This window comes from Mus caroli, chromosome 12 (assembly GCF_900094665.2).
Source record: "Mus caroli chromosome 12, CAROLI_EIJ_v1.1, whole genome shotgun sequence".
In the NCBI taxonomy this organism is placed as follows: Eukaryota; Metazoa; Chordata; class Mammalia; order Rodentia; family Muridae; genus Mus; species Mus caroli.
In genome coordinates this window covers 73569281-73585131 of record NC_034581.1, presented here as the reverse complement: position 1 = coordinate 73585131, position 15851 = coordinate 73569281, and the positions used below count along the sequence as shown (strand labels likewise).

At 43.4% G+C, this 15851-nt stretch overlaps 1 protein-coding gene across 1 annotated transcript in view; it reads right to left on the bottom strand.

The window, feature by feature from the left end:
* Arg2 (arginase 2) overlaps positions 1-14405 on the bottom strand; it is a 26995-nt gene extending 12590 nt beyond the window's left edge. Inside the window, exons 1-2 of the mRNA XM_021178768.2 lie at positions 14215-14405; positions 13264-13336 (exon numbers count right to left, since the gene is read on the bottom strand). Of these exons, the coding sequence (XP_021034427.1) occupies positions 13264-13336; positions 14215-14325 (184 nt within the window). The 5' untranslated portion in view covers positions 14326-14405. The remainder of the gene's footprint in view (positions 1-13263; positions 13337-14214) is intronic.
* Between the last annotated feature and the right edge of the window lie 1446 nt (positions 14406-15851).

The following is a 15851-nucleotide window of genomic DNA, read 5'->3' as shown; positions in this document are numbered from 1 at the left end:
CTCTGTAACTCCTTCCATGGGTGTTTTGTTCCCAATTCTAAGAAGGGGCAAAGTGTCCACACTTTGGTCTTCATTCTTCTTGAGTTTCATGTGTTTTGCAAATTGTATCTTATATCTTGGGAAGCATGAGGTTCTTAATGTTGTATAGGAAACTGGAGCAAATCTGGTATTTTGAAGACTATAGTATTTACTATTAAAGGCATGTTGGCTATTCTTTATTATCAACTTGCCTACATCTGGAATTAACAAAACCCTAATGGCTTCTTAAACCTGTGATGAAATTTTTCTTAATTAAATCATTTAATGTGAGAAGATCCAATTCTAATTCAGATTTTTGAGGTGGGAAGATACACCTTTAACCCAGATCTTTTGAGGTAGGAAGATCTACCTTTAATCTGGGCCATACCTTCTGCTGGTAGCCTATATAAGGGCATGGGAGAAAGAAGAGTTTGTCCATTCTTCTCTTGCTTGCCTTCACTTTGCCAGCACATCCATTCCTTTGCTGGCATTGGGACCTAGTTCTTCAGGATTCCAGTGTGTACTGAAGACGTCAGCTAAGACATCCAGCTTCATGGACTGAACAACTACTGAATTCTTGAACCTTCTATTGGTAGACAGCCATTGTTGGACTAACTAGACCATAAACTGTAAACCAATCTAATAAATCTCCTTTATATATATATATATTATATATATATATAATGAGTATATATATATATATATTCTATAAATACTATTTCTCTAGAGAACCCTGACTAATCAGAAGGTTATAATAATGTTAATATTAACTTTCATAACTACTTGCCAAACCTTTAACTCATAGAAATCTTCATATGGCCAATAAGAAAACAAGGGCATTAACGTTTCAGTGGATAAGATTAAGTAATAGAACTTAGGGAACACCTAAGCCCAATCAAGGATGCCAGGGCATAAACTGAGATAAGAGTAACAGAAAACAGTATTCTACTCATTTAAATGTACTAACCAGAAATGAGCTGCAGCAAGTACTCCAAGGAAGAGAGACTGCACTTCATGGGAGGATATGGTCATTAAATGTGCAGCTCAGGGGCTAAGCATGCACCAGATCCTGAGGTAGAACAATTGCTTAGCATGCACCAGACCCTGAATTTGATCCTGACACCAATCAGCTGCTGGAGGTAGTTCAACAGATCCACTTATGTATGAATGTGGACTCTTAAGATTACCGACTCTGGAGGACTGGATAGATGTCCCAGTGATGAATAGCAATGGCTGCCTTTGAGACCTGGGTTCAATTTCCAGTACCCACATGGTAGCTCGCAACTGTAACTCCAGTTCTAGAGGATCTAAGGCCTCATTTAGCCTCTGCTGGGCACCAGACATACAGGCAAAACATCGATACACATAAAATAAATCGTTTTGTTTTGTTTTTAGAGAGTACCCACTACTTCTCACCAAACAGCTTTCTTGTGTTCCCATTTGCCTCCCAGGTGCCTCACATACCCACAAGGGCTTCCTGACAGTGCATGATGGAAGGGCTATTTCTCAATCTAATTATGCCAGCTGCATGCAATTTTGATAATTTACATGTCAACATGAGTCTGGCTATTAAAACCTGATAAGCCCTGCCTTGTGTTTCCACAACACTAAGAGGCAGACCCTGAATGGGATTTGCTCTTGAAAAGGTATGACTGCCTCCCTAACTCGACTCTTGAACTTTCACCATGTAAGTAGCAGGTAAAGAGTAGGGACAATGACTGCAGGAATCAAGGACTGGCCCTCTGCAAGTACAATTTGTACCAACACTGTCTTGCTGTGCATTTTTCCTCCTCCCTTATAAACAATAGAAATTCTTTGAAAAAATAATTAAGTATCTCACGATATAGGCTCCCATGTTACTCCCCAAACCTGACAATGTATTCTTGAAGATCTTTATGTATAATACAAGATTATGAGGTAGAATTGGCTAAGTTGCTACAGCTAACTACTCAAAACATAGTTCAAATATCCATGTTTGTTTACCATCCAGGGAGACAGCAGACTTTTTTCTGTGCAGTGATTCAGAGACCTAGGGTTTTGCTCTTGTAAGTCTAAGGATAGTTCTCCCCAGGTTCAAGACAGCAGGAACAGGAAAAGGCACGGAGAAGGTCCTTTCCAACCTATGAGACACACCACAAACTGCAATGCCTACAGCAGACATTGCTCAGCAGAAAGGGCCCAGTTCTCCACAACAATGCATCACTACACATCATAAAGGCAGTAGTGTGTCAAAGATTGAACCAATTGGGCAATGTATTCCTGCCTCATCCACCATGCTCATTTGATCTCTTGCCATCAGATCTCTTCAATCATTCTGACAGCCTGTAACTTAACCAGCAGAATACAAAAGGTGCCTCCCAGGACTTTGTCATATCCCAGAGCAGAAGTTCTTTATACTGCAGAAGAAACAAACTTATTTCACAGTGTCAAAAATGTGCTGATTGTAATGGCTCCTATTTTGATTAGTAAACATACATTTGAGCCAGGCATGATGGTGTAACTCTTGAGTGCCAGTTCTAGTTTGAAGCTCGCATGGTCTATGTAAGCTACAGAAGCAGACTCTACATTTAAAAAGAAATGTTTGGGCCTAGTAACAACTTAAAATTCATGGTCTGAAACTATAAGCAAATACATTGGGGCAAGAGCCCCAGCCCTGTCACCAGAGATCATAGAGGAGTACTATCAAAGGACAGTGAGTTTCTAAGCCCTTCCTGCAAATTGTATTTAAATGGGAACAAGGATTGACATAGTAACAAGGAAGGGGGCAGGCCAAGGGGATTGCAGGTCACATGAGACAGCTTGCTGGTTCTTCTCTCCGCCCTTCCTATTATACTTTCTTTGAAACTGATGTTGTAACCTAGAACTTCCCAAAACTTGTTTACCATATGTCTGCGTCATTGTTTCATGAACCGATTTTGGATAAGAAGACCCAAACAGAGTCACACAGTAAATAAATGAAATCACTAAAGGATAAAAAATAAATACACTTGCTGTTGGAGTTGTTGACTCGAGATTTTTATTTTTTAAAAATCACATGGGGACTGGAGAGATGAGTAAGGGGTTAAAAACACTTTTTGCATCTCAAAACAGCCTGTAACTTCAATTCCAGAGGATCTAATGCCTGTGACCTCCTCAGGCATCGAGCACATATATGGTACACATCCATACATGCAAGCGAAACAGCTATAGATAAAAGTAAATTTAAATCGTCTTCTAATTTATTACATGAATTTTGGCTTAAATGTAGGGCTCTGAAATAGCCCCACACATAATTCTTCCACTTTGTATTACATATTTATGTGAAGCACCATTCTCAAAGTTGACTATAGACTAAAATCAATAAATATCAATCAACTCTGAAAAACATTGACAATAACTATGTCTGGCAAAATCATATATTCAGCCAAGATTTGTTTATGTATTTTTTTAATACAATCTTACATTTGTACCCAGATCTGCCTGGAACTCTCTAGGTCCCTTGATGGCCTCAAACTTGTAATGATTCTCTGTTTTAGCCTCTTAAACCCTATTGGTCAGTGTAAGCTAGCATACTCGGTTCAGGATTTAATTCTGTATGTAAAACTAAACCCATCCATCTCATAAGTATGTGGATTTGCTATTGTCTTTAATAAATGTTAAAATAGGGATACTAATTTATGATGATCAGAAAATGTTTGACTTGTATACCTATACATATAGAATTGGGTAAAAATTTCTCAGGTGAGCCAGGCGGTGGTCTCAGCACTTAGGAGGCAGAGGCAGGTGGACCTCCAGATTCAAGGCCAGCCTGGTCTACATAGTGCCAGAACAGCCAGAGTTACACAAAGAAACCCTGTCTCGAAGCAGGGGGAAATTCTCAGGTTAAAAAGAGTCACAAATGGTAAAACTTTAAGTCCTAATATAGATCAGGAGTTAACATGGTGGAGGCTGACCTTCCAACCACAGAGATTTTCCTCTGGAGTAAACCTGTTAGAGTAAACTAATCAGCTTTCCTAGAAACGGGACGTGCCCGTGTAACCAGCACCAGCCAACAACGTCCTGCCATAGCTTCTTAGAAAGGGAAAAGTTCTCCCTTTGTGCCTTTGCCCATCCACATATCCTGCTTCTGCTTCTAGAAGTGAGTATACAACAATTAAGTCAGAGCCTTGCCAACGGCACAAGTTAAGAATCTAGATCTGAGGCACAGAGCCACCAAACCAGTTCTGGACCTCCAGATTGTTTGCTTGAAAGTGAAATTAATTTTTTTTTCCCAGTTGCCGACATCTCAGGCTCTTAGGTGTAATGCTAGCTACCCGATACAGGGATTGATGCAGACTCTGATGATAGTATAGGAAAACTGGCTCTTGTAAATACAACTAATTTGGGAGACGACAGGGAGAACTTGAGAGAGTTTGTATCTGAGTTGGTAAAGCAAGGGCTTGAGATTACAGACAAGGAGCCATCACAGGAAGTAGGAGCAAGACTTCGGAGGAAGTTGGTGTTGAAGACCACGTGTATTTGTTTTCTGATAAAAGATCTCACTATATAGGTCAAACTGGATTCTGTGTCAGCCTCCTAAGTACAGACTGGGTTTACGGGTATGTACTACTATGCCTGCTAGACTGTACGAATTGTCCTGGCTTGTATATGTACACTGTAAAAAATTCAGAATGTGTCTTTAAAGGGATTGGAAAATGGCTCAGTAGTTAAGGGCACTTGATGCTCTTTCAGAGGACCCACTTGGATTCCCAGCACGGTCTGTAAGTGCAGCTCCAGAGAATCCAATGCCCTCTTCTTTTTTTTTTTTTTTTAATTAAAAGTACTCTTTTTTTTTTTTAAAAAGATTTATTTACTTATTATATGTAAGTACACTATAGCTGTCTTCAGACACTCCAGAAGAGGGCGCCAGATCTCGTTACGGATGGTTGTTAGCTACCATGTGGTTGCTGGGATTTGAACTCTGGACCTTTGAAAGAGCAGTCGGGTGCTCTTACCCACTGAGCCATCTCACCAGCCCCCAATGCCCTCTTCTAACCTCTGAGGGCACCAGGCACCCAGGTGGTGCAATGTATACATACATATATACAGGCAAAACACATAAAATAAAAAAAAATAAGCACAAGTTGGTTTTTAACAGAATACCCAAAATACAGTCCACAGAACTCAAAAAGATCAACAAGCTGAAGGGCCCAAGTGAGGACACTTCAGTCCCACTTGGGAGAGAGAAGAAAGTAATCACAAGTGGGGAGAGAGGAAGGGACCTAGGAGGGAAAGTGGATGGGGGTTGTGGGGAGAAGGAAACCTGGTCTGGTTCTGGGTGAGGGAAAAGGACTGAAGCCCTGAGGGCCAGCAGAAAGAGTGGAAACAGGCAGCCGCAGGAGGTAGGAGGTTGGAGGGACCCTCCAGAATGTACCAGAGACCTGGGAGGTGAGACTCTCAGGACTCAAAGGGTGGAAGATGGGCCTAACCCTTCAGAGACTGGAGGCCCCAGGGAGTTTAGAGGTCTAGTTGGCTGGGGGATGGGGAGGTGGTATGGGATGTGGAACAGTCCGTGGGTGGATGGAGAGGGGCTAAAATCTGGAGTCTAAATAAATAAATGACAAAAAAAAAAAATGAAAAAAAGAAATGGATCATCAATAGTGACATCCAAGGTGTAACAGTGTAGGAAAGCCTACTTACTAAACAGCTATTTCTCAGGCCTCAGCTCCTACTTCCCCAGGACCGATGGCTTATCCCACAGGCAGTGTAGCTCAGATAGGACCAAAGCAATGTGGTAATTTGTGCTAGAGTCTTGCTATGGTTTTGAATGTACCCCCTCAAAAATCATGTGTTGAAATTTAATTAATGCACCAGAACTGGGAAATGGGCTTAGTGGGAAGTGTGCACTCAGATCATATGGGCTTCCTCATATGCAGATTAATGCCAACTACAAGAGAGCGTGAGGCTACAAAGTGATTCTTGTTCTCTTTTGCCATGTGATGCTTTCTGCCATCACTAAATGTAGTCTCTTAACCATGGACTCCTCAGCTTCTACACCTAGAGCCAATACATGTCTGGTTTTTTTGTTTGTTTGTTTTTTGTTTTGGTTTTTCGAGACAGGGTTTCTCTGTGTAGCTCTAGCTGTCCTGGAACTCACTCTGTAGACCAGGCTGGCCTCGAACTCAGAAATCCGCCTGCCTCTGCCTCCCAAGTGCTGGGATTAAAGGCGTGCGCCACCACGCCCGGCTAAATTTCTGTTTTTTACACATCATTTACTCTCAGGTATTCTATTAAAGCAATGCAAAATGGACTAACACAACCACCAAAGGAAGTATAAAGCCAATTTTCTGACATTTGGTTTTCCAAAGATGTGTCCAAATGATGTTACTGACAAAGCAGTTTCCAAAACCTTAATTTTAAAGAAGCTCCCATCACCCACTTACCTCACATCCAGACCTACACTAAATCATGCTTATTGACCTTTGACAGTTGCTCTTGTTTCCTGGCTGCAAAGAGAGAGTGTCTTTCTTATCTTAAAGGCTGACTGCACACTGGCTCTGCTCCTTCACTGATAGCAAATTCTGATATGTGCTGTTTGCTACTGATACAACCTAGCAACTAATTTTTGTCCCAAAGACATCCAAGTGTTATTCAAACAGCATCCCAAAGACATTAATTTCATCTTTTTATTCAAGGTAGAATTGTCTCTTTTTCCCCCAAAACCAGAGATTGTAAATTGGGAGCCTAAGATCTAGATGTCAACGCACATGGTTTATAAAGTCTATGCAAAAAGCACAATGGTTTGCGGTGTTTGTAAAGCACACATCATATCATAAATCATGCAGGTCACACGTTCCATACTTCCTTCCTAGCCACAGGCATCTACATAGTTTGTTAGAAATACAATTTATATGCCATGAAATTCATTCCTAGAATTTATAATTCAGTCATGTTTTAATATATTATTCACCAAGCTGTAAAAATGTCAGTACTATCTAATTCTAGAACAGCTTCAGTTACCTTCCCCTCAAAGCCTAAAGCCAGCCATTTTCAGTCCTGTCCAATTCCTCAGCCCCAAGGAATGACTAAGTTCCTTTCTCCAAAGATCCACCCACTCTAGACAGGTCACACATATGGCGCCAGTCAGTGGTCTTTTATATCTGCCTTCCTTCATAGCATAATGTCTTCAAGGCTCATAGTTTCAATTTTGATGAAATCCATGTGATCTATTTTCATTTCTGTCATATGTGATTTTGGTGACCGGGTAAGATAGCTAAGAAACTAGAGTCTGGTTTAGCCCAAATTCACGAAAGTTCACATGGTTGCTCTGCAGTTTCATAACTTTAGATTTAGAGCTTTGATAAATGCCCAGTTGGTTAAAAAAATGTAAGTCTTATTTATTTTTATTGTATGTACATGTGTGAGTGCCTGCATATGTGTATGTATGTGCCCCATGCGCATGCCTGGTACCCTTGGATGTCAGAAGGATGTGTCGATCTCCTGGAACTAGAAATACAGTGTGTAGATGCACAAGGGTGCTGGGAGCCAAGCCCCAGTCCTCTGCAAGAACAGCCAGCACTTCTAACCAGTGCGCCATCTCTCCAGCCTGAATTAGGAATTTTGATAAATGCTATGAGGGAGAATCCTTTTATACATTTTATTTATTTTTGTACAAGGGTATCCAGTTGTCCTGAAACCACTTATAAAAGATTATTCTTTTCCCTACTGACTTGTGCTAGTCAAATAAAGACCAGCCGTGTAAATAGAGCATTCTAAGAAATTCCTGGAGTTTTAAATTAACTAGAATTTCCTGCAAACTGTCTTTTGAAGATGCTAAAAACCCTGGAGTAGAAGACTCACCCCTTTGAACATAGCAGCCTTGGCTAGGGCTCAGGAATGGTTCTGTTCATAATGTAGACCCGACTCAGGGTCTTTGTACGTGCTGTTTTCTCTGCCTGAAATTTGCTCAGACAGACGTCTTTTCTTCCTTCCCAGGGTTTGCTGACTCAGCTGCTTTTCAGTGACTTCTATCTAAGGGTCGATGCTTACCCATCTCCAACCTTTGCTGTCCCCATCCCTAGCTTCCATTGACTCTGTACATGGTCACCTGACATATTTCTGTGTTTTCCATTTCCATCTCCCATCCCATCTCATTAGGGCATTGTTAACAGGAATTAATTTTGTCCATTAGGGTTAAATCTAGCATCTAGAATTCATCAGCACTCTAACACAAATATGCAAATTATACAACTCTGTACATAAATTATCAATCAGGAAGTGAATATACTCATATTTTTGTTTTGAGACAGGATCTCGCTAGCTACCTCTGGAACTTAGTACATAGACCAGAATGGTCTCAAACTCACAAAGATCTACTTGCCCCCACCTCCAAGTTAAAGATGTGCATGCTTTGCCCAGCTCACCATCGTTTTAGTGCCTAAAAGCTGTTCTAAAGAAAAATAACCCTGCCAAGCGGTGGTGGCACATGCTTTAATTCCAGCATATGGGAGGCAGAGGCAGGCAGATCTCTGTTAGTTCCAGGACAGCCAGGGATACACAGAGAAGCCCTGGCTGGGGGGTAGGGGGGGGGGGGGGGGGGGAGAGAGAGAGAGAGAGAGAGAGAGAGAGAGAGAGAGAGAGAGAGAGAGAACCAAGCCGGGTACTATGCCACACACCCATAATTCCACAACTCAGGAGGCTAAGGCTGGAGAGTTGTGAACTTGAGGCCAGCTTGGGATACATAATGATAGGTACTGAAAGAAACAAAGAGAAGGAGGGGTGGAAGGAGGGAGGGAGGGTGAAAGAAACCTGAAGATGTTGAAATTTTTTCAAAACAGATTTGAGGCATACTTTATATTAACTCACATTTTAAATTCAACATGTTTTCATGGGTATATATAGCCCTATAACCACCACCACCACCATACTAAAAACAGACTGAAAAAAATTCAAGTAACAATAGGTCCATTTATTGAGAACTTTGTAAGCCAATCAAGACTTTAGACTGCTGTTCCCAGAGGTCACATTAAGGAGCGTGACAGTTCAAAAATCAGAGCACCACCATCAGGAAGTTGCTGAAATACAAAAGAATTAAGACACACTCCAAGATTAAAAGCCAAAGAAACTAAACTAGGAAGCTGCATTAAAAAAACAGGACAAGACAAAACAAAACCCAGATTGTATAAAAGGGGAGGAAAGCAAATAATCAAAATTAGCAATCAAGGTCTTCACAGTCCACTGTTCCTCACTGCTGCTTATAAAGTAGCTTATTAATGACAAACCACAGAAACCTGCCTAAGCGGAAAAACAACTTACGAGTCTGAGACTTTCCTAAAATCATTAAAGAGAATCTTTAAGAATCTAAGTCTAAAGCCAGGCATGGTGATACTGACCTACATGTAAGCCTAGGGCTAGGGAGGCAAAGGCAAAGGATTGCTGTAAGTCTGAGGCTACCCTGGAGTTCCCAGCACCAGGGTCATACAGTAAGACACTGGAAAAAAAAAAGTCTAGTTTCAGTGCTTGCCAGGAATAATGACACAGGCAATACAGAATGATCCAGTGACGGTAGCATCACTGTCCCTTCTGGAATTTCAAATCAAAATTTGCTATGCATGCTTCCCTTGGGGGAACCTAGGTCAAATGGCCACAGCTTTAGCTGCAATAAATAAAACCAAGGTGGAATGTGGAAACTGAAAACCTGAGAGAGAAGAGCCACAGCCATGTCAAGGCTTCAAGGCTTAATCTGCTCCAGATCCACTGAAGCTCTGAGCCCCGTGGAGATCCGCCCCCTTTGCCATTACAAGTAGAAAGAGTGTTCTATGCTTAGAGACAGCAGCAAGCCTAAATTACCACTTTGAGGTCTCACTTTGGAATTGTGGTCATGTGACTCAGCTGTGATAGTGAAGAAACCACACGTTCCCGAGGCTGCTGTACAAAAGAACTGGGCAGTGTTGGTAGGCCACGGATGCTGGAACTCAAGAAGCCATTTGGGGATTTTCTGGTCCCTCATCACAAAGCTCACATTATTTTTTCCTAGGACATTTCTTCTTGAATTCACTTGGCACTTCTTCAGATAGCAGAAGAGAAATCTGTTTTGCTAATGCAAGAAACTGCTGATAGAGAGCCTGAGGTAGTCACTTAGACATTAGAGATTTTAAGGCTGAGAATGGAGACCCAGGAATTCCAAGTCTGCATTTGCTTTCAGAGATTAAGAGAACCTCAGGAGGCGGGGTGGGCGAGCTGCATTGTATGACAGTGATGGCTCAGCCTGGCTGCCTCCCACCATTCCACTGTAACTTCCACGCTCACGCCCAGGGATCTGCCTGCCTTTATTTTGCTGGATCTCTTATCATAAAGCTGCTTGCTTCCTCCCCACCCGCCAAATGTTCTCCTCTGGGTGAACACTTCACTCTCTCCTGGCCTCCTCTCCCCCTTGATTGGTCCTCTTCCCGAGAGATCCTCTAATCCGAAAACCTTCAACCGATGTGTCTCTGGCATTTGTCCATTATGACAGACCCAGGTGACAGTCACGCTTTATGTATGTATGTGTGCATATCTGCATGTATGTGTGTGGGCATGATACAGTTTAGGGGTCTTGCCTGGGATTGTTTTTTGCCATCTAAAGAATTTAAGAACCACGAAAAATAGCCGGGCGTGGTGGCTCACGCCTTTAATCCCAGCACTTGGGAGGCAGAGGCAGGTGGATTTCTGAGTCCGAGGCCAGCCTGGTCTACAGAGTGAGTTCCAGGACAGCCAGGGCTACACAGAGAAACCCTGTCTNAAAAAAAAAAAAAAGAACTATGAAAAATCTTGAGTGCAACAGGTTTGTTTCAGCAGAGCCATCTCAAACACTAGCAACGGGAACAGACACCATCAGCAGTAGAAGAAAGATGATTATTGGGGGTGAGGAAATGCATACATACAACAGAGGCACAGAGAAGACAACCATCTAAAAAGACTAGAAAAATCCATTCTCTTCTGGAGGGCTAGGGTTTCCAAGTCTCTGAAGAGTTGGTCAGTTTATAGAAAGAGAGGATGGGGCTAGAGAGATGGCTCAGTGGTTAAGAGCACCAATTGCTCTTATGAAGGTCCTGAGTTCAAATCCTAGCAACCACATGGTGGCTCACAACCATCTGTAATGAGATCTGATGCCTTCCTCTGGTGCATCTGAAGACAGTGACAGTGTACTTATATGTAATAATAAATCTTTGGGCCAGAGCGAGCAGGGGTTCTGAATTCAATTCCCAGCAACCACATGATGGCTCACAACCATTTGCACAGCTACAGTGTACTCAATATACATAAAATAAATAAATCTTTAAAAAGAAAAAAAAGAAAGAGAGGATGGCTGACTGGCATGCAACTGTTGTGTGACTGGCTTTGAACTTATTGAGCCAACCTGTCAGCAGGGCACCTGCTGGTGGGAGATAAAAGCCTACAACGCATGTGTTGTAAGCTGCCAAGCTTTTGTCTCAAGTCAGGAAAGTGAGGTAGAAGTTGGCCATCTTGGAAATTCTCCACCTTTATTAGATAACCATGGCCCCTATCCCTACCAGGAGTCTCTCATATGTATGTGTACTATGCGCATGCCTGGTGCCCATGGAGATCAGAAGAGGGCATCAGATACCCTATAAGTACATTTGTGAGCATCCATGAGGGTGCTGGTAACCAAACCTGAGTCCTCTACAAAGGCAGCCAGTGCTCTTAACTGCTGTTATCTCTTAAACCTCCTCCCCTTCTTACAGTTCTGCCCCAACTCTGGCCTTCCTCTAGAAAGCCATACTTGCTTTTCTACCTTTGTTCTAGTGCCTCATCTTCCTTTTACAGGTATCTCAAACCCATCATGTTCAAACCACCTTTATTTCATCTTCAAATCTGCTTTTTGGCTAGGCTTGGTGGCACACACCTTGAATCCCAGCACTTTGGAGGGAGAGGCAATTGTATCTCTTCGAGTTCAATGACAGCCTGGTCTCCATAACAAGTTGTTGTCTCAAACAACAACAAAAATCTGCTTTTCTTGCTATCTTTTCTTATTTTCCATTTCACACAATCACCGGTAATCTAGTTACTCAAGCCATTCCAAAGACATCACAACCTCTACCTTATGAGAGACCACCCCCTCCTTGGACATTTGGCTCAGACTAATTTGAAAGTGTTTAGGCCACTACAGTTTTGATACTCAAGCTGAGGTTGGCTCTCAGTAATGTAGCCCCTCACCTGTCTACCATCTCAACATACTCACTGGTTCACCAACTCGCTGTTTGTGGTCAGCTTTCTTTCATCTGTCTTTGTTCCCTATCATGGCCCCGCATAAAAAGGACACATTAGATGATTTCATTATTCCTGATTCTGAAGGATGAGGTCCCTTGAAATGGCTTCATGATCAGCAACTGTTTCAGAGTAACAGTTGGCATCTGTAGTTCACCCTGATTCTGCATTCCTGTCGCCAAAGCTTTCTATCGACTGTATAAATCATATTCACAGCACCAGGAAAGATTCGTGAATGGTCCTTGAGACAACTGGGGACATGCTAGCCGTATTTGGGTCAGATACCAAACAGGTATTGAAATGTGATGCCTTGGCACTAATAGTTCTCCACTACTGTAGACATGGTGTTTATCTCGGAGTCTGGTTTATTTCTGGTCCTAAAGGTCTAAACACTACCTTAATTACAACATAGAAAATTGCAAATCTGACTTCAAGGAATGCCTGTAAAAATGCACAGATCTATCTAGCTCTTACCTCATCTGCAAGGAGCCAGAACTCTTCCATGGAGGAGGCTAGGAACTGCTTTGAACAAGTCACCCAAGTGATTTCATAATTAGGTAGTTTTGGGGAAAAAAACAAACAAACCATGTACATCAGGGTTACAATAATACAAACCCGTTAGCCCCAGAGAGGAAATGGTTTGGAAAGAGGCAACACTTGTGGTGGATGACTCAGGCTCGGCTCAAGTCTCAGTTAGGAAAGCTACCTTGTAACCAGGAAAGGTTAACTGAGCAGTTAGCGCTTGAGCGAGCTAGCATCCTTAGCTGCACTGGCAGTACACTGATGGCTGAACGTTCCAGGACCTACTTTGCTCTGCTTCACTTTCCCTAACACTATTTGCAAGAAGACTTCGTCTGAAGATTCCCTGATAGATGTTTATCTGCAGAAGGAATCCAAAGGATACCAGATGGGAACAAATTACAGATGCCAAGCTGCTACCACAGGATCAGGATAGAAGAGATGAGATTCTGAACAGGTCTTTTCCCCTTCCCGAACAAACATGGAAATCCAACCACTTACCCAACCTGGAGAGCCTCTTCAGCAAGCCAGCTTCTCGAATGGCAGCTGGACCATATTCCACTCCTTTCTTCTTCTGTGAATCATACAAACCCCACAGACGAAAGAGAAGGTGAGGAAAGGAGCAGAAACACTTGACACAGAAATCTCTGCTGCTACCCTGAGTTCCTGACAGACTCCTCTGCAAACCTTTCACAGCATCAAAACTTCTACTGTAGAAGGCTGATCGGTTCACTAAATGCTTAATGGACGGAGGGAAGATTCCGTTCTTGAAAGCAAATCAACCTTCTGAGTCCCTCACTGAGAGCCAGACCAGAAAAGTCTCGGATCAGGAAAGGGCTCAGTGAACTATGATCCGGTGCCTGAGAGTGTGTATCTGGCAGAACGCGGCACCTAGTTTCCCCATCAGTGAGTGCGCCCTCCGCGACAGCAGCTTTTTTTTTTTTTTTTTTTTCATTGAAGGCAGAACAAAGCCCCTCCAGCCTTCCCGCAGCTGCAGAGACCAGCATCAATTTCTTTCCAGGTTAATGCTCTTTCTGCAAGAATAGAACCTGAAGCCTGCCTTAATCCCCGGTCACCGTCTCTAACCTCCTCTCCGACAATTTCTCAACGATCCCGGTTTTGCCTTCTCCAGCTCCTCCATGGAATCCTCTCTCTTTTCCTTCCTGTCATCACCCCAAGCTGGAAATGCCCACTCTCCGTCATCCTGGAGGCCGCAGATGCTCGCTTTCTCGATGCCCACTTCCCTCCCTCTCGATGCCCAGTGCCCTCTCTCACCCCTTGCCTTCCATCGGTCCCTCATCTCCATCTGGGTCCGGGAAAATCCCATGTGCGCTCCACGTACCCGCCATGGGATCCCGCGAGCTCTTCCCCACGTTTTTTCCCCCTCCTCCCTCCCGGCCCCACGAAACTCTCCAGGCTTAGTGTCCCGTCAGCTCGGGTCGCAGCTCTCACCTGTCCCCGAGAGAAAGGGGCTCCGACTATAGCTACAGAGTGGACGGATCTCGTCAGGACGCAAGAAATTTGCCCGTGGAGGAGACGGGAGGCGCTGCTCCTCAGGAACATGATTGGCAGGGAGGGGATTATCCTAGGAGAAGCGGCTCTGTGCAACTCAGGACCTCGAGTGAGTGCAGCCTCCTACAGCTTCGCTGCTTCACTAGGCTAGCGCTCCGCCCTGTGACGTCAGCATCTCTCGGACACGCCTCCAACCAGCCCCACAGCGCACCTTCTCGGAGGACTACAGCTCTCTAGAGCCTGGGATACGCCTGCTGTTAAGTCACCAATGGACCTGTCCTCTCTTTCCCTGGACACGCTCTCCCCGCCCCCGATGCCTAAGCCACCAAGGCGGATACCATAAAGCCTCAGATCAGAGTGGCACCTGTGTGGTTTCCCGGGAAGCAGCGTCCCTGCCAGGTTGGAGACCTCAGTGGAACTTGAGAACTCGACACATGTACCCGCCCCAGGCGCTCTCGGCTGAAGAGTTGGCACTGGCCGTGGTCTGCCCGCACCCGGGGTCATCTGCTAACCCACACCAAGTCAGCATCCATCTGCAGCTTTCTATCAAAGCTTAAAATCCTAGAAACATTTACCCCCATCAGTGTCCTCTTGAGTCTGGCTTTTTAAAGACTCACCTACCTTGGATCTTTGGGGAGAAGTTAGAATTTACCAAGCAATTACTTTCTAGATGTTTTAAATATTTTTTTAACAAAATTTTTTTCCTTTTCAGATTTTTTTAATGTGTATGAGTGTTTTGCCTGTATATATGTTTGTTCACCACAGGCATTCATGGTGCCCAGGGAAGTCAGAAGTGGATATAGGATTTGCTGGAACTAGAGTTACTACAGACATTTTTGAACCACTATGTGAGTGCTGAGAATCGAACCCAAGCCCTTTGCAAAAGTAACAGATGCTCTTAACTGTTGAGCTACCTCTCAGGCCTCTGTTTTCAGTTCCTTTTTTTTTTTTTTTTTTTTTTTTTTTTTTTTTTTTTTTTTTTTTTTTTTTTTTTTTTTTTTGGTGGTTTTTCGAGACAGGGTTTCTCTGTGTAGCTCTGGCTGTCCTGGAACTCACTTTGTAGACCAGGCTGGCCTGGAACTCAGAAATCCGCCTGCCTCTGCCTCCCGAGTGCTGGGATTAAAGGCATGCGCCACCACGCCCGGCTCTGTTTTCAGTTCTTTACATGAACAATAAGAGCAATGGTTACTAGAGGCCAACTATATCAACACATTCTGACCATTCTAAATTAAAAGGAGGCTGAAACAAGTCCAAAAATATCAAGGAGCTTTTGATGGTTTTAATAGTAAATAGTGGCTGATGGCCCTGCAATTACGGACACACATTGCTCTTGCAGAGGACCTGGTTTTTGCAGAGTTTTATACACAGCCAGTAACCCCAGCTTCTGGAGAATCTGATGCTTCTTGCCTCCACAGACACAGCAAGCCAGGGGAGATAGGATATGCATTCTTTGTTGTAAGCACAAGTTTACAGTATGATAAAATGGACATATTGAGTGTTTCATACAGTGGCAAGATTGTCTAACACTGTACTCTTAACTGTGACTCTGTAGCCTGCCAATATCTAGACCTGGTTCT